General features: G+C 35.3%; 1 protein-coding gene across 1 annotated transcript; it reads left to right on the top strand.

Annotated features, from left to right (window-relative positions):
* Positions 1-12,557: 12,557 nt before the first annotated feature.
* Positions 12,558-15,332, top strand: LOC122309838 (subtilisin-like protease SBT1.6). Its single transcript, XM_043123529.1, has one exon. It carries the CDS (start codon positions 12,619-12,621, stop codon positions 14,959-14,961), a length of 2,343 nt encoding a protein of 780 aa, XP_042979463.1. The 5' UTR covers positions 12,558-12,618; the 3' UTR covers positions 14,962-15,332.
* Positions 15,333-19,013: the final 3,681 nt, after the last annotated feature.

The following is a 19,013-nucleotide window of genomic DNA, read 5'->3' on the forward strand; positions in this document are numbered from 1 at the left end:
CCCAGCTTCGGATAAATGTCAGTTGATGTCATCGCGAATAAACCTGGACCCGCTGAATTATGTTCCAAAAATGTTCACATGTCCGCCCTGCGACGAAATCGTTGCACGGGCGTCCAATCTACACCCCCCCCCCCCCACAATAAATGATCAGTGTTGACGTTCCGTTCCAAGATGTGATCTGGACCGTTAGATAAGCGGGAATATGACATATGTAGTTAGGCCAAAAAACTGAAAGCAGAAAGAAAGATCCTCAATTAACCAGACTCTGACCGTCCTGGCTTTTAGTAAAGGAAAAAGAAATCTGGACGACGGGTTGCTCCACGCGCGCACTCTAGTATTTGTGTGCAACTGCTCCAGCTCTCTCACCATTTTTTGCAGGAGGGTGGGTGCTGATGGATTTGTCAAATAAATAAAGTAGAAGTGGCAATAGTGAACCGTCCATTAGTTTAATTAATCCAGTCAACATCAATGTTGATCTTTGGAGGCGACACGTATAGTTCGTAAGAAAAACAAGTATTTAAGACACTGAAGAGAAATTAGGCTTGGAGTTGAAATTCGCATGAAAGATCTACCCCCGATAAATTGACAGATGAATCGGTGGTTGGTTGTATCTCTTAATATGTATGTGCTCACTACCAATGCATGATGCTTACAGTTTATATTTGCATGCTCTTCATGCATGACACTGACACATCGATCGACATGCGTTAAATTGAGAATGGGACACGTGTATACTGCCGTTTTAAAAAAAATTGAAGTTTAAAAAAAAAGAGAGAAATATTGATGCTTTTAATAAGGGAATAAACTTTTGTTGATCTGAAATTGGGGAAGCTTCAGATGCCCCCTCTATATGCGTGTGGTCGTACTCTTGTCGACCCACCGACAGAGAGTTAAAAATACAAAAAAAAATTAATAATAATTTGTACAAATTTAATAAATTTAACCTTTTCCGAAAAAATTAGATATCATCGTAAAAAAATTAAAAGAAAAATTTCAGGTCGATCCACGTTTTAATAAAAAATTTATGCGAAATTTATCTATATAAAGCTTACACCCATCGTTACTCTAAAAAAGAATGTAAAGCCTAACTACATTACAAGTTTAGCAGTTAGCATTCTAAACATCCCATTATCTGCTTAATTTCTGTCACTTTTCATCTACAGATACAGAAACTGCGTGAATAGATAACTCTAGGGATATGGCCGGTAATATTTGATACGAGATCTCCGTATAGATAAAGCTAAGTTTAGGTATTTGAAATAAAAATTAAAAGTTAAATAAAATATTATTTTTAATAGTATTATTATTTTAAGATTTTAAAAAACTAAAATTTTTATTGTATTTTATTTAAGAATTTATAAAAATTATAATAATGAAATGAGATGAGATAAATTGAGAACCACTCTCAATCCAAAAATCAATAGATAATTGGTGGTAAGAGTGAAATATAATTAGTGAATCTAACCTAATTATAATAAGCTCACATTTAGATGACCAGAAAACCCATTAATTTTACCATTTTAAAAAATAAAGAAATTAAAAATTTAAACATTTTTGAGATAGGGATGGACAACAAGGCTTTGCACCCCGATACACCGCAACATTCGCCCTGCTCCCGCCCATGCAAGGTGAGGTATTCGTGCCTCAAGCCCACATTGAAGGCATTCAATTGAGGATGCTTTTATATTTGTAATTTTGTAATTGTTTAGCCTTAAAGTTTGTAATAACTTAATTATTATTATTAGTTTATTAGATAGTAAACTAGTAGCCTGTAGTAGTACTTCATTAATTCATTTACTTTAAATTTGTATCATGTATATTATTTTTTATTCATGTAACTTTTTATTTATTTATTTTTTTAAAATTTCTAATTTTGTGGACCCGAAATGAGCTAGAAACTGTTTTTGAGCCATTTTGGGCCTATTTAAGCTAAAATGACCCAAAAAGAAATAGCTTATGGGCCAAAGGCCCATTAGGGGGCGGGGGGCGAACGGATGTACCCCTCCACCCGCACCCCATTATCCGAGATGGGGTACTCCAACCCCGCACTCTGGGGGTGGGTGCCGAGGACGAAATCACCCCGTAAGATGTTAGTAGCATCCCTACTTTGAGATGCTTACATTGGATTAATATTGTTGAGGCTTGTTTTGTATCCAATTGTCATAATCACTATCTAACACCTACAGGATGAAGAAGGAAAGGGTGACTAGGGCCGGGTAGTCTCCAATACCCAAATTAGTAATCGTGGGAGCTTAATTTTCAAAAACAGAAAGAATGAATCTTACCTGTCAAGTAGCCCATCCTACCTTTGTGTTATGAACTCACTTTTATTTGTGCCTCGTTTCTCGTAAAACTTGCCCACCATGGCCATCATTCTCCTTGCCAAGGCGGCGGGACATGGCATTTAATGCGGTCACTCGTGACAGGTATTGGGATTTGATCTTGAAGAAGGCCATTGTCGGACACATTTAATGTGTTTGATCCTTTGGAGATAGGATTCTGGTCCCATTAATGTGCTAGGATAGAAGTAGATGTAACAGTCCGCTAAAAATTCAATTGTGAAATTTCTATTAACTTTAGGAACCTCGTGAAGACCCCATAAGTTTTCACGAATCCATTAATCGTATAGATTTTTATCTAACTACATAGTCAGTGTTATTATTTATTATGGTATCAGAAGTGTGTTTTTGATTATTGGAGATAGTTAGAAGTGTCAAAATGTATTATGGTTTGTGCCATTAGACTTCGAGAGTTATTTAAGGTCTTATGGCGCAATAACATTTTTTCATATTTTCGGACAAAACTTCTGTTCAAAACTGTAGATATTATTGGATAAAAATATCTTAAGCTAATTTTGTGGATATTATTGGATAAAAATATTTTAAGCTAATTTCGTGGATATTATTGGGTAAAAATATATTGAATTGATTTTTGTAGATATTATTAGGTAAGAGAGTTCTACACTCCACTCTCACTCCGGGTAAGAGAGTCCTACACTTAACTCTCACTCCAGCTTCATCTCTTCCATATCTCATCTATAAGTATCTCCAGCCACCCCTCCCCACGAAATTATCTTCATTTATACTTTCCATTAAAAGAATATCAAACACTCTCTCTCAGACAGCTTTTAGGAGTTCTTTTGCACGCCCATTTCGAAGTTTTTGTAAGTGTTTTATCATAAAATCTCCTTCATATAAGTTGTTCCTTTTTTAGTCTAGTTTACGTGGATATCTTATTTGTCCCATTTGAAGATCATTTGGTCAGTCAAATATTATATAAACTATAGAAAGGTAATTCTGAAAGATAAACTGGAGAATATGTTATAGTTTGGAGTTTTTGAACAAGCTAATGGATAGATATTGGTCCGAAATTTTTATGGAGTATTGTTAACATATATATATGACTATTGGTTGAGGATTTTTGCATGATTAAAGGTTTTGATGAAATATTTTCTTAGATTTAGAAACTTAGAAACTGGAAGAGGAAAAACAGTTTCTGTTTTGAGAAAGTTTAACTCTTTGGTGGTCTAAACCTATTCCAATAACTTTGATAATTTTATTGGAGGATCATAAACATCTTATATACATGTTATATTATTATTTTGAAAATATTTGATGTTAGTTTCAAAGATATAAAATTTTATGTAAAGAGATATTCAGATAAGCCAAAGTGTGGATGTTCTTGGCTAAATTTATGTTTTGGTTAATTTTTAACCATGTGATCTTGAATTAGAAGCTTATATATATTTTAGGATATCTTTTTAAACCATGTGATGGTTTGGTTTGAAGATCACATCTTTATAAGTTATAGATCAAAAGGTTAATCAAAACAAGTTAGAAACAAAAATAAAGGGAAATGACTTATGGATGTTTCGGCCATAGTGTGTTTTCCATAGTTGTGTTTTGTTTTAAATTTTTCTGAATTGATATTTAAGTTTATGACAAAATTTACATGAGGGATGTAAATTTTGGAAACTTTTGGAATTAGTATGCAAAATCCTTAAGTTATGGGTAAAACGGTTATTTTCCCACATGTAGAAAGTAAAATGAAAATTTTAATATTTAAGTTAGTATTTTTCCATATTTCAAATTATTAGTGATTTAGTTCTAACTTTTAGAATCACTAATTACAGTTTCTCGTGATTGCACTTGAAGTTTTATAAGAAACGCGGAAATCGAGGTAAGTTAGCTTTTAACTTACTAGCAGTCTACTGTGTATGTGTGCTAAGTAAAGGAACTACAGTGTATGTATGTATGTTATCATATATGTCATACCATGCCAAGTTATCACGTAATTGTCTATTATACAGAATTCATTCTGTCATCAATTTTTATCTATTACATAATATATTTTGTCATGTATTATTGTACATTACAAGTATGTCATGTTAAATATGTTGTCTATTATATGTTATGCCATGTTACGAAATGTTTCTATCTCAAGTTGGTCATGTATTTCAAGTTATGTTCAAGTCACGTTATATTACATCAGGGTTTTAGTCCTTTCGTATTCCAGTCACGTTTCATCTTGAGTACATTCAGTTTCGTGGGGTCCACAACATCTGTGGCACACGAAGTATGAGGTCACAGCAATTATGACACATACATTACGTGAGACACAACAATTGTGAAGTGTAGAATACATGGAGCCACAACAACTGTGGAGTATGTATTTACACGTAGAATACATGGGGCCACAACAACTGTGGAGTATGTATTTTTCATGTTAAGTCAAGTTTGTGTAGAAATGACTTATGAATTTGATTATGCATTTATGCTTTTACTGTCATCCATGCATCATTAGCTTGTGTTGAAGTTTTTTGTTAATTTACTGAGATTTGTAATCAAATTTCACTTTAGTAGTCCCAACTACCATTCCTCCCGAATGGTAGATCTTGTTATAGGACCTGAAGGAGAATCAGGAGCTGATCAACTAGATACAGTTGACTAAGCGACGGTGCGACGTCAATGTTAATATAGTAGTTAACGTAAATTACTACTTGTACGATGGAGTGACATCTCTAGTACTTTTTAGATCATAACCATTTTGGATTAGTGTTGTGATATGTTCAATGGGTCTTTATGTATGAAGTATGTTTTAAGCATTTGAGATATTTTCAATTTGGTGCATAGTATTGCTAAAGAAAAAAATTATCCGCTGCGAATATTGCATAATGTTAAATGCATGTTAAGAACATTGCATCTTATATGTCATGAACGGGAGTAGGTAACCTTGTGTTACATGTCTCGACGCTTCAAATGTCCGTCCGATCTCAAACAGAATTTGGAAGCGTCATAGTAAAGATAAGTTGATGGTCGAGCTTCTTGGCGGCGGTCTGCCAGAGCCCTTCTTGCTAGATCCTTTTTGCCCATTTTCCTTATGACCCATGGGTTATGAGCGAGCCTAGCCTAGCCCGGGGCACACATACATCACCTTTCTAAATATGGCACGATTTGTTTAACTTATTTAACTGTAATTACAAGACAAATTAAAAAGGATAATTTTACGGAGACCGAAGGTTTACCGACAGAACTTATCGATTATCACTAATTTTTTTTCCTTAAACATTAAGAAAAATATTTTTTAATATTTAAGAAATAATAATAATAATTTAATGCATTTTTTAATATTTAAAAATAAATATCACCGATCGGTGCAAATGCTCGATAGACCGATGTCTACGCAGCCTTTCTCAATTAAAAATCTACGTTAAAAGACGTGAAAGCTTTGTAATTTACGTGGGTATGTATCTCCTGTCAAGGAATAATTAGAAATCTTAATTGTACATGTTATATTTCAATTTCTGTCTTATATATATTTTGGTGTATATATATATATATTTCTTAAAGTCTATTTAATATAGAGAATATAATCTTTACACTACGAAAATAAAAATATTTGATATACAAAAATAATTAGAAAACTAAAATCTTATTTGTTTTTACATGAGATGAGATAAAAGTTAAAAGTTAAATAAGATATTATTAAAATATAAAATTTTAATATTATTTTTATTTTATATTTTGAAAAAACTAAATTGTTTATTTTAATTTATGTACAAATTTAAAAAATTATAATAATTATATAAAATAAGATGATATGAAATAAATTAAGATGAGTTATGAAAATTAATTACGGAATCTTTTACTAATAAAATTTTGCCCTGTTTACAATGTAAGAGGTATGTACTTCGGATATAGCATGGTGATACGTTAATGGTGTACAATTCACATTGTACGGAATCGATATTTGACGGTGCTACTTTGCTATAACTATCATTCAATCTTTTATCCACAAAAAAAAAAAAAAAAAAAAAAAAAAAAAAAAAAAAAAAAAAGGAACTAAAGCTATCATTCAATCTAAATGGTGATTTGGGGAGTTTCAGCTACTGAATATGTGCGACTTTGTTCCTCGGTGAGTTGGGAGAGAGGAGCCGGCACTCTTTTAGAGAGAGGCTTCATTCTTTTTAGAAATCACCGTCAAATTAAAAACAAAGGGGAGGAGCTTCTCTTTCCCACCTCACTCTCTTCTCTAATTTTCTTCTCTTTTTTTTTTTTTTTGTTTTGTTTCTGTTTATGTTTTTTGTTTTTTTAAGGGTTAAGAATAGTGGTAGGCTGATGATCTATTGCTCTTTGGCAACCACCATGCACCTTACCGAGAATAGTGGTAGGTTGATAATCTATTGCTCTTTGGCAACCACCATGCACCTTATCGCTAATTTTTGAAGGCACTGATCCTTCAAACGGGTGAAGAATTTTGCTAAATAGCACTGTGCGTGAGCCATACTCACGGTCCAAGATGGGTGTGTGAAATCCACGCGCCACCGTTAAATGTATTCTTCTGTCGCTACGCGCAACTTTTTTGGATCCAGTGTTATTGGTTACTTCAGACTTGTTTGACCGCCATACTCGTTAAGTGACGCGTGGCTCTCATGTGCCATCATAGTTAATTTGTTTGTAATTTTTTTCTCTAAAGTTGAAAATACAGATCTATATCTTCTCAAGATGTAATTCATTTTTTTTCATGTATCTTTATTTTCTATTATGTCTTTTGTTTTAGAAAAATAAAAATAAAAGAAATACAGTCTCTTGAACTTTTTTCTATAAAGTGTGTTCTCTACTTCGTCTTAGACAGAGTATGTGATTTGTTAATTTTATCTTGAATAGAGTTATGCTATCTCTTAGACGATAGTCTATAAAGGTTTGCAGTATGAAGTAGTGTGACGCCCCCAAATTCCGTTTGGGATCGGACGGACATTTGAAGCGTCGAGACATGCAACACAAGGTTACCTGCCCTCATTCATGACATATAAGATGCAATAATCCTAACATGCATCTAACATTATGCAATATTCGCAGCGGATAATTTTTTTCTTTAGCAATACTATGCACCAAACTGAAAATATCTCAATACTTAAAACATACTTCATACATAAAGATCCATTGAATAACTAAGATCACAGCACTATTCCAAAATAGTTATGATCCAAAAGTACTGGAGATGCAACTCCATCGTACAAGTAGTAATTTAACTACTATATTAACATTAACGACGCACCGTCGTTCAGTCGACTGTGTCTAGTTGGTCAGCTCCTGATCCTCCTTCAGGTCCTGTAACAAGATCTACCATTCGGGAGGAATGGTAGTTGGGACTACCACAGTGAGATTTGATTACAAATCTCAGCAAGTTAACAAAAAACTTCCACACAGACTAATGATGCATGGATGATAGTAAAAGCATAAATGCATAATCAAATTCATAAGTAATTAAAGAATAACTTAGCGTACAACATAGCATAATTGACATAACTTAAATTGAAACATGAACTGAACTTGACTTGACATGAATTTGATCTGAAACTTGACTTAGCATGAACTTGCTCTGAAACTTGAATTAACATGAAAAATACATACTCCACAGTTGTTGTGGCCCCATGTATTCTACGTGTAAATACATACTCCACAGTTGTTGTGGCCCCATGTATTCTACACAAACTTGACTTAACATTAAAAATACATACTCCACAGTTGTTGTGGCCCCATGTATTCTACACATCATAATGTACTCAAGATGAAATGTGACTGGAATACGAAAGGACTGAAGTTCTGACGTAACATAACGTGACTTGAACATAACTTTGAATACATGACCAACTTGAGATAGAAATATTTCGTAACATGGCATAACATATAATAGACAACATATTTAACATGACATACTTGCAACAGTGAATATTACATGACTTAACTTACATGTAATGGATGACATACTTAGCATGACGTACTTGTAATGTACAGTAATATATAACAGAATATATTATGTAACAGATAAAAATTGATGACAGAATAAATTCTGTATAATAGACAATTACGTGATAACTTGACATGGCATGACACATATGATAACATACATACATACACTGTAGTTCCTTTACTTAGCACACATACACAGTAGACTGCTAGTAAGTTAAAAGCTAACTTACCTCGATCTCCGCGTTTCTTATAAAACTTCAAGTACGATCACGAGGAACTGTAATTAGTGATTCTAAAAATTAGAACTAAATCACTAATAATTTGAAATATGGAAAATACTAACTTAAAGAGTAAAAGTTTCATTTTACTCTCTACATGTGGGAAAATGACCGTTTTACCCATAACTTAAGGATTTTGCATACTAACTCCAAAAGTTTTCAAAATTTACATTCCTCATGTAAATTTTATCCTAAACTTAAACATCAACTCAGAAAAATTTAAAACAAAACATAACTATGAAGAACACACTATGGCCGAAACATCCATAGGCCATTTCCCTTGATTTTTGTTGCAATTCCTTCCAATTTCAAAACTCATGCTTAAACCAAAATTTTGCAACAAATATCTTCCAATCCTAAGTTCAAAACCATACTTAAAACATCCATTTAGAAAAAGCTAATAATTAACATCAAACTTTTTTGTAAAAAGATCCAAGCACTTGAATCACAAGTTTTGACCTTAAATCAAAACATCTCCAAGAGTTTCAAAAATCAAATCTTACTTCTAACATATTCATAATATCATCCTAACATCAACCATGCTTTAAATCATCAAACCAAAGTCACCAAAATCACAAAATAACATTTGGAGTTTTTGGTTTTACACTTAGTCCAAAAACAGAAACTTTTTTCTCAACTAGTTTTGATAAATCTCTTGATCTATGACTTATAAATATATGATCTTCAAACCAAACCATCACATGGTTTAAAAAGATGTCCTAAAACATATATAAGCTTCTAATTCAAGATCACATGGTTAGAAATTAACCAAAACATAAATTTAGCCAAGAATATCCACACTTTGGCTTATTTGAATATCTCTTTGCATAAAATTTCATATCTTTAAAACTAACATCAAATATCTTCAAAATAATAATATAACATGTATATAAGATGTTTAGGATCCTCCAATAAAATTATCAAAGTCATTAGAATAGGTTTAGACCACCAAAGAGTTAAACTTTCTCAAAACAGAAACTGTTTTTCCTCTTCCAGTTTCTAAGTTTCTAAATCTAAGAAAATCTTTCATCAAAACCTTTAATCATGCAAAAATCCTCAACCAATAGTCATATATACATGTTAACAATACTCCATAAAAATTTCGGACCAATATCTATCCATTAGCTTGGTCAAAAACTCCAAACTATAACATATTCTCCAGTTTATCTCCCAGAATGACCTTTCTATAGTTTACACAATATTTGACTGACCAAATGATCTTCAAATGGGGCAAATAAGATATCCATGTAAACTAGACTAAAAAAGGAACAACTTATATGAAAGAGACTTTATGATAAAACACTTACAAAAGCTTCGAAATGGGTGTACAAAAGACCTCCTAAAAGCTGTCCGAGAGAGAGTGTTTGATATTCTTTTAATGGAAAGTGTAAATGAAGATAATTTCGTGGGGAGAGGTGGCTGGAGATACTTATGGATGACATATGGAAGAAATGAGGCTGGACTTGAGAGTTGAGTGTAGTTTTCTCCTACCCAAAAAAAATCTATAAATGATTATCTTATAATATTCTATCTAATAATATCTAAAAAAAAAATCAACTTAAGATATTTTTATCTAATAATATCTATAAAAATCAACTCAAAATATTTTTACCCAATAATATTCATGAAAATTACCTCAAGATATTTCTTTTTATCCAATAATATCTACAGTTTTGAACAGACGTTTTGTCCAAAAATATGAAAAAATGTTATTGTGCCATAAAACTTTAAATAATCCTCCGAGTCTAATGGCACAAACCATAATACATTTTGACACTTCTAACTATCTCCAATAATAAAAAATACACTTATGATACCATAGTAAATAATAACACTAACTATATAGTTAGACAAAAACCTATACGATTAATGGATTCGTGAAAACTTATGAGGTTTTCACGAGGTTCCTAAAGTTAATAGAAATTTCACAATTGAATTTCTAGCGAGCTGTTACAAGTAGGCTGTGTCAGTCACATTTGTGTACTGGAGAGCTATTAATATTATAATTGGCTTGTAATGTATATTTTAAGACAAAGTTGTAATGTCCTTAATTAATAAATGCAGTATGCTTTATAAAAAAAATGTGATTTGAGGAGGAATTATTATTTTTTTAATATTTTATAATAATTTTAAATTATTTAATTATAACTGTAATTAGTAATTTCGGGGTATAAATATGAATGCAAGACTATTAACATATCGTTGTGTAAATAATGCAAGCACTCTCTTATCTATGCGTTGGATATTAAGATGAGATGAAATAATTTTAGATAAAAGTAAAAATTGAATAAAATATTATTTTTAATTTTTTATTATTTTAAGATTAAAAAAATTAAATTATTTATTATATTTTATATAAAATTTTTTAAAAATTATAATAATAAAATAAATAGAGTTCTTCTATAGTTACCGAAGAAATCACCCAAAAAAATGTCCCAAGCGGTATATTTAATTTTTTTAATTTTTCTTTTTTTTTATGCATTTTTTAATCATCATAGACATTTAAAAAAATAAAAAATTTACAACATTATTTAAAAACACTTCCTTAATTACTTTAAAATAAAGAAAGATTCGAGATACACATTCAGGACACATATTTGGTAGAAATAATATTTTTGAAATAAATAATACGAAGGACAAGGCTACTATGCCGCATAGGCAAATTTTTTTTTAAATTTTTTTCATACTTTTTAATATATTTAAAAAATAAAAAAATATCAATATATTTAATATTATTTTTTTAATATGAATCACTAAATAAAAAAATAATTTTTTTTTTACCAGCAGTCCACTAAAGCGGTCAAACCCAAGGGGCATAAAAGCTTTTTCTTAATACGAAATGGTATGAAACCTTAACTGACCTTAACTGCAGTTCCGCTTTGAGGACAAGACGGAAAAACAAAAGGCCTACTTCAATTAAAGTATTAAACCAAGACAAAACGAAGTCGTTTCTATCTTGATAAAGTCGTGTCAAACTTTCTTTTCCATATGTGAAGACAGAGCTGACTTCAGGGGTGAAATCCACCCATTTAGCGTGGTTTTTGGACAGGAAAATGCTATGCAGCCCGCTCCCAGCTCCCGCTCGGAGTCACAGCTGCAAATTTTTTTTTTTTTTTAAATTTTTTTTTACTTAGTGGTTAAGTAAGTATTTTTGAATGATGTTGTAATTTTTTTTTTTTTAAAAAATTATTTAATAGTATTAAAAAAATACATCTAAACAAATATGAAAAAAAACATTTTTCATTTTATACTAACGGTAGCTCTCGGCGGAAGCTGGGAGCGGTAATCGTAGTACTGTCATTTTGGATAAAATTGATGCCGATAGACAAGAAAAAAAAAATAGAGCAACTGACCGTAACTAATTAATAAGAAGAAAAAAATCAGCCATATCCACTCCGGTGAATCGCGGTTAATTCTTGATTCCTCTTTAGTGGCAATGACCGTCTGATAGGGTAGAAAGAAAGTTGTAGAGGAGAGAAAGAGGGTGAGAGAACCAACGAATGAATTCGAGAAAAAAATGAGTGAAAAAAACGATATAAATTCAGAATAATTCTGTTTAGTTTCAAATCCAACGAGATCATTTCACTTATTATTTTTCATGCATAATGAATACGCTGAACAACGTCGTTTCAATTGAGTTTTAAACACAATTCTAATCATAAAATGATACCGTTATATTTAAATTTAAATAAAACGGCGTCGTTAAAGGTATGTGTCATAGACCGATTCAGCGTTATAAGCCGACCTCAAACTGAGAATCTACGTCGGTCAATTTTATTAAAACGTTACCGCTGATCCGTTTCCTACCGATTTCGGCCGATTCCAACTTTCAACAACCGATCTGTGTCGGTAACAGTCGGTGTTGCAATTTTAACACCCCGCTGACTCATCAAATCAATGTCGCGTTAAAATATTAATATCCGCAAAAAATCTTATTATCAATACCTAATTCATGCTAACACAAATGCTCGAAAAAGTTTTAATATTACTTGATCAAATAAAACAAAAATCCTTCTTATATCAAGTCCCTCCGGTCTCTGTCTGCAACGCATCACTTAGCTCACTCTCACTCACTCTCTCTCTCTCTCATGGCTTCGGATTCGCTCCCACCGATTTTGATCTTCATCTCCTTCCTCTTCCTCTATAGTTTTCCACCTCAGATTCTTGCAGCTTCCACCGATCAATCACCCAAGACTTTCATCTTTCGAGTTGATTCTCACTCCAAACCCTCTATTTTCCCAACTCACTACCACTGGTATGCATCCGAGTTTACCGATGCACCCCGCATCCTCCACGTCTACGACACCGTCTTCCATGGCTTCTCCGCTACTCTCACCCCAGACGAAGCGAACTCCCTCGGACAACACCCGTCCGTCCTCGCCGTCTTCGAGGATCGCCGTCGCCAGCTACACACTACTCGCTCTCCTCAGTTCCTCGGCCTCCGAAACCAGCGCGGGCTCTGGTCCAACTCCGATTATGGCTCCGACGTCATTGTCGGGATCTTCGATACCGGGATCTGGCCTGAACGGCGCAGCTTCTCGGACAAAAATCTGGGTCCAGTTCCGGCTCGGTGGAAAGGGGCCTGCGAGATTGGAGAGAAATTCGTAGCCAGAAGTTGCAACCGGAAGCTGATCGGTGCCAGGTTTTTCGTCAAAGGTCACGAGGCTGCAGGTGCGGGCTCCGGTGGCGTGCCGCCAGTGACCATGGTCAACGATACGGTGGAGTACCGATCACCAAGAGACGCCGATGGACACGGGACTCATACTGCGTCCACAGCCGCCGGAAGATACGCTTTCCAAGCTAGCATGGCAGGGTACGCCTCCGGAATCGCTAAGGGTGTAGCTCCAAAAGCAAGATTAGCAGTCTACAAGGTTTGCTGGAAGAATTCGGGCTGCTTCGACTCCGATATATTGGCCGCTTTTGATAAGGCCGTTTCTGATGGTGTGGATGTCATCTCAATCTCCATCGGGGGAGGCGATGGTATCTCTTCGCCGTATTACCTCGACCCGATTGCAATTGGAGCATACGGCGCAGTTTCCAGAGGGGTCTTCGTGTCGTCCTCTGCGGGAAACGACGGGCCTAACGTAATGTCGGTGACAAACATCGCACCGTGGCTCATGACGGTCGGTGCGGGCACGATAGATCGGAGTTTTCCGGCGATCGTGACTCTTGGAAATAATCGGAAGCTCTACGGCGTGTCTCTCTACGCCGGAGCGCAGCTGAACGGCACAATGTACCCTCTGGTTTATCCCGGTAAATCGGGGGTTTTCTCTGCCTCGCTGTGCATGGAGAATTCCCTGAACCCCAATCTCGTGCGGGGAAAGATCGTGATCTGCGATAGAGGAAACAGCCCGAGAGTAGCCAAAGGTCTGGTAGTGAAGAAGGCTGGCGGTGTGGGAATGATTCTCGCGAATGGGATTTACAATGGCGAAGGACTGGTAGGCGATGCTCATCTTCTTCCCGCTTGCGCAATTGGTGCGGACGAAGGAGAATTGGTCAAAAAATACATCACATCCACTGCAAATCCCACGGCAACAATCGATTTCCGGGGCACCCTGCTTGGGATCAAACCTGCACCGGTCGTAGCTTCGTTCTCGGGGCGGGGACCGAACGGCCTGAACCCGGAGATTCTAAAGCCGGATTTGATTGCGCCTGGGGTGAACATCTTGGCCGCCTGGACCGACGCGGTTGGTCCGACTGGGTTGGACACCGATACGCGAAAAACGGAATTCAACATCTTATCGGGAACTTCAATGGCTGCTCCTCATGTGAGTGGCGCAGCGGCTTTGCTGAAATCGGCACACCATGATTGGAGCCCCGCCGCGATAAGGTCCGCAATGATGACCACCGCTAGTATAATCGATAACCGGAACCAGCCCATGCTCGACGAGTCAACTGGAAAACCCTCCACGCCGTACGATTTCGGTTCCGGACATCTGAATCTTGACCGAGCAATAGATCCAGGGTTGGTTTACGATATCACCAACGATGATTACGTGAAGTTCCTCTGCTCTATCGGTTACGGACCAAAAATCATTCAGGTTATTACGAGATCTCCGGCTAGTTGCCCGGCTAAAAAACCTGTCCCAGAGAACCTGAACTACCCTTCGATGGCGGCACTGTTCCCGAGCTCGTCATCGGTGGGGCCGTCGAGCAAGACTTTCTTCAGGACCGTGACGAATGTGGGCCCCGCAAACTCTGTTTACGTGGCGAGAGTTGAGGTACCGAAGGGTGTGACGGTGACGGTGAAACCGTCGAAGCTGGCGTTCACGACGGCCGTGAGGAAACAGAGCTTCGTGGTAACGGTAACGGCGGACACCCGGAATCTTGTACTGGACGACTCGGGAGCAGTGTTTGGGTCGCTTTCTTGGTCTGACGGAAATCATATGGTTCGGAGCCCCATTGTGGTAACCCAGTTGAATCTTTTGTGAGCCTTATGATTTGATCATGTCGTTTTGATCAAGGAATAAAAAAAAAAAAACAAAAACAAAAACAAAAGGTAGGTGCAGCCTTCCTTAATGGAACTTGCAACGTAAATTAGAGTTTTACTGTTTTTGTGTGCTTGTCTTCTTGTTTTTTGATCCCTCGTTTGGCAGGGTAGGACTAAGGCCGATAACTGGTTTTAACTTTTGAGGGTGGTGTAGCATATGTATCTTTTTTTCTTTGCCTTTTTGCAACAGATTTGATGTTGTATTTGTAGACTTTGAGGCATCTATATAAATACTCAAATGTCATCAACCTATCCATAATATGATTATATTATAGCCTGCCAAAATTGGGCATGATCTTGTTTTTGGTATAATCCAGTGATGTGCCTAAGTTTGTCAAAAACCAATTTAGCTGCTTGCATGATCACACTTTGGTAGATTAGTCCCGTGACTTTTGCTTTTGCTCCAATGCTTAGTGGCTGGTTGACATCATTATTAAGAGAAATAGAGTACTGTGTTTGAGCAAAGGTGCATTCGCACAAACTCAATTCTCCCTGTGCCTGCTTGCTTTGATCTTTGTTTTTGGTTCGTGTATTTGATTCCTGGTTCGATTAAAGAATTGACTTATTTATCATCATACATCATTAGAATGTGGGATGTAAAACAATAAAGGTATGTGGGTTCCATTTATGTTTCTCGTGGGCTATGCTGCGATGTTTCTTTGCTTGAATGTAAGTCAAGGTGGGTCTTGTCATACTTGTAGGCATTATAACAGTAGCAACAATACAAGGAGATATACTTTTTGGTTCGAAATTATATTATCTTGTACAGGAATGTGGTGTGTTAAGAGATTAATAGGCTTGATTCTGTGTTCGAAGCATTTGAGGTAGCCTCTGAATGTATCTCCATTAAATTAAATAAAGAAAGAACGAAAGAAAGATACACTAGTCGTTTCAAATCTTCATCTTGTCCATTTCAAAGCCCTAAAACCTTTTTTCTTTTCCTTCTTCTTACTATTTTCAAATATATTTTCTGTTTGCGTAGGCATGCGAATATTAATCTGTTTCCTCTTTGGCATGCCTTGCAATACTCCCTTTTCAACCTTTTTCTTTATGTGTTCCAGATTTTTTGGGTTTCCTACAAATTCTCTGTAATCTTGACCTTGAACTTCAATGGGGGTTCTTTCTCCTAACTAAAGCGCAAAACGTGAAGCTCGTTTAGCTTTCAAAAGATGGAGGGCATATTTTCTTGGAAGTTTTTGTTCCTAATTTTACTTCGGTTTTGCCACAAAGCTTTTTTAAAGGCAATCTGGGTCCTCTATGAACTGCATAATTGATTGAGAAAGTGGGACCGCTTAAAAAAAAGACCTAATAACCTGTCCTTTTAACTAAATCTCCTGCCAATCTATGTCCCATACAAAACCCGATGATGATGGCCTGGTAGGGAAACCCCCCATTGCTTTGGTTGCTTTATATTTAATAAAGCGTTAGAGGAGATTGTGATCAATGAAAGAAGAAAAATATCATGCATTAATGCATTCATCTTTACTCACCATGCAGCCAAGCAGAGGGGGCCCTCATGAGATGGGTCGGCCACTAATGCTAGTAAAAGGGACTCTCAATGATTTGATCTATTTGAGTGAACCTTTTAGGCAAAAAGGCCATTTAAAATCTAGGGGTGAAATTTGTGAACTTAATCTGGACGTAGGGTCCAATTATTTGGCTTGGATGGTGCAGTTGATTACTGGTTTGCTTTAATCTAATTGGATCGAAATTCTCTATAATTTTCTGAAATATTATTGTGCGAATTCTGTTTAGTCCATGCTCCTAAAGCCGAAGAGATCACTCACTTCCTTAGAACTTACATGAAGGCCAGAAACTTCAGCATCAATTGTCTTAAAAATAGAATGCATCCCTGATTGGCTTAAAAATAGAAGAAGCTAAGAACACTAGTAGTACACTCAACAAAGTTATATTTTGGTCAAAACTTAACTAGGTGGTATAAAAAGGGACTATAGTAGACTACAAAGTTACAATATTTTAGCTTTGATAAATTTGATTAGCCAAATCTCTTGATTTCCTATTGTTGCTCAAACATTATTTTGACATAAAAAACTCTCTCTCCTGCATGTGTTCCAGGCATCCATTTGTTTGTTTGATCTGGCTGCGTTTCAGGCGTTCGTTAAAAACAAATAAGAAATTTAAACCTAAAATAATAATTATGAACAGTTCCAGCCGTTCAACAAGGATTATAAGTGTTTTTTTGTCCAAATGGTCTATTTTCGTTGATCATTTTCTGTTCATGGGCATGGCTCTTTCATTATCAGAAGTGATCAATGACAAAAATTTAAGAAAAAACAGATGAGAGAAAGGTGACATGAATTTCATGACAAATAAAAATATATCAGTTAAAAAAGTATGACCGTTGTACAAAAAGACTTTTAGAAAGTTTTATGCGTTGAGATAATACAAATGTTAGAAAACCAATGTGCAATTTTTTAATAACGAATAAATATTTAAATTATAATAAGAATTAAAATAAATAACGTCAAAATTAATATTTTAATAGAATAGTGATAGATTTGTTGAGTCTGTTATTTAGTGTTGTTAAAAAATTACTAATTAAATTTGTAAAAATAAATTTTTTAATTAAATTTTGATCAAATTTTATGGAGTCAATTGCTAATACTTTTAAGATGTGCATGAATGTTATATTACCCTTCAGATACGTTTCGATTAATTAATCTGCAGATTCTTTTTTTTTAGTTGTAATTATATAAAGGAAACGTATCCCGCTAGTCACGGTGAGGCCCTATATTTAACATGATCGTACCTACCAGAAACAGATCTTAATTCATTTACTTTAAAGGAAGACCACATCGATAATCCTAATAATGGTCTCTCTGTTTTTAGACCCATTTTCAGCCAAGGTGCGTGTTATTTGTCTGGTTGGAGACCAATGGATGTGTGAAGTTTTCGTGCACTCATACAGCCCAAGCCTAATTGACTGTCCCTCTTCGTTATATTTCTACGGAGTAATGTATTAGACTTACATACCTAGATCGACTATTTAAAAAAAAATTGATATATATATATATATATTCACATGTCCAGCTATATGCATTTCCTGCAAAATCCTATGATAATGGAAGACCGTTTTGGGGAAGAATTAGGCCCATCACAATTCTCATTCTGTGTGCTTATTCAGTTTTTCGCCTATAAACTTCATGTAGCGGTTATTGGAACTGTGGAATGGCGTGGACATTTCTACGAAGAGGACCGATCAAGAACCTCCAACCCTCTCCGTCTCTCTAAAGTGCTCTCTGATTTATACAATCTAGTGGCCGATAGGCAGAAGATATTAGGAACAAAGAGAAGGAGATTGAATATGATGGTGTCGCGCTAGCTCTCTAGATAGTTGGTTTTAGGAGATAATGCAGTTTCTCTTCACTTTTAAAAGATGGATCGTGTAGATTAAACGGAGAGCCAATGGAGAAGTGTAACACACTCTTCCACGCTCTATGGAGAGAGTGAGGTTGTCGACCTTAATTTTGGGTGTGGCCCCATTCTGTGCACATCCCAAAATCATTGCCGTCAACCAAAACAAAAACTCTTTTGAGCTTGTTTGATCCAAAAACATTTGTTGGACAATACAAGTCACTACACTAGGAATTAAATACACTGCACTCGTATTCAAATCCACAAAAAAACAGTTGTCGAACAATGCAAGCCAGTCTGGTGCCAACACCATATTTATGTACAAACCCGGTTACCACCATTGCAGGGAATCAAACGGTAGATGCATGAAAAATTACATAAGAGGTCAGAAAGAGAAAAAGAGTCATTATCGGTCTAAATAAAAATTTGGACCTCGGTCAGTATTGTCTGATGCCCCTTGCAGTGGTCCGATGCGGTGCTTATATCCATAATAGTGAAACGAAAATAAGTGTAGAGAAAATAAAGAGAGATGAATATATAGATTAACGTAGTTCGGCATAATACCTATGTCCACGGACATTTGATGAGGAGAAATATATTATAATATGCTTATCACAG

Source organism: Carya illinoinensis, chromosome 5 (genome assembly GCF_018687715.1).
Source record: "Carya illinoinensis cultivar Pawnee chromosome 5, C.illinoinensisPawnee_v1, whole genome shotgun sequence".
Classification (NCBI taxonomy): domain Eukaryota; kingdom Viridiplantae; phylum Streptophyta; class Magnoliopsida; order Fagales; family Juglandaceae; genus Carya; species Carya illinoinensis.

What these genes read in the sequence shown, in the direction of transcription:
- LOC122309838 (XM_043123529.1), top strand. Translation starts at nt 12,619, where the DNA reads ATGGCTTCGGATTCGCTCCCACCGATTTTGATCTTCATCTCCTTCCTC.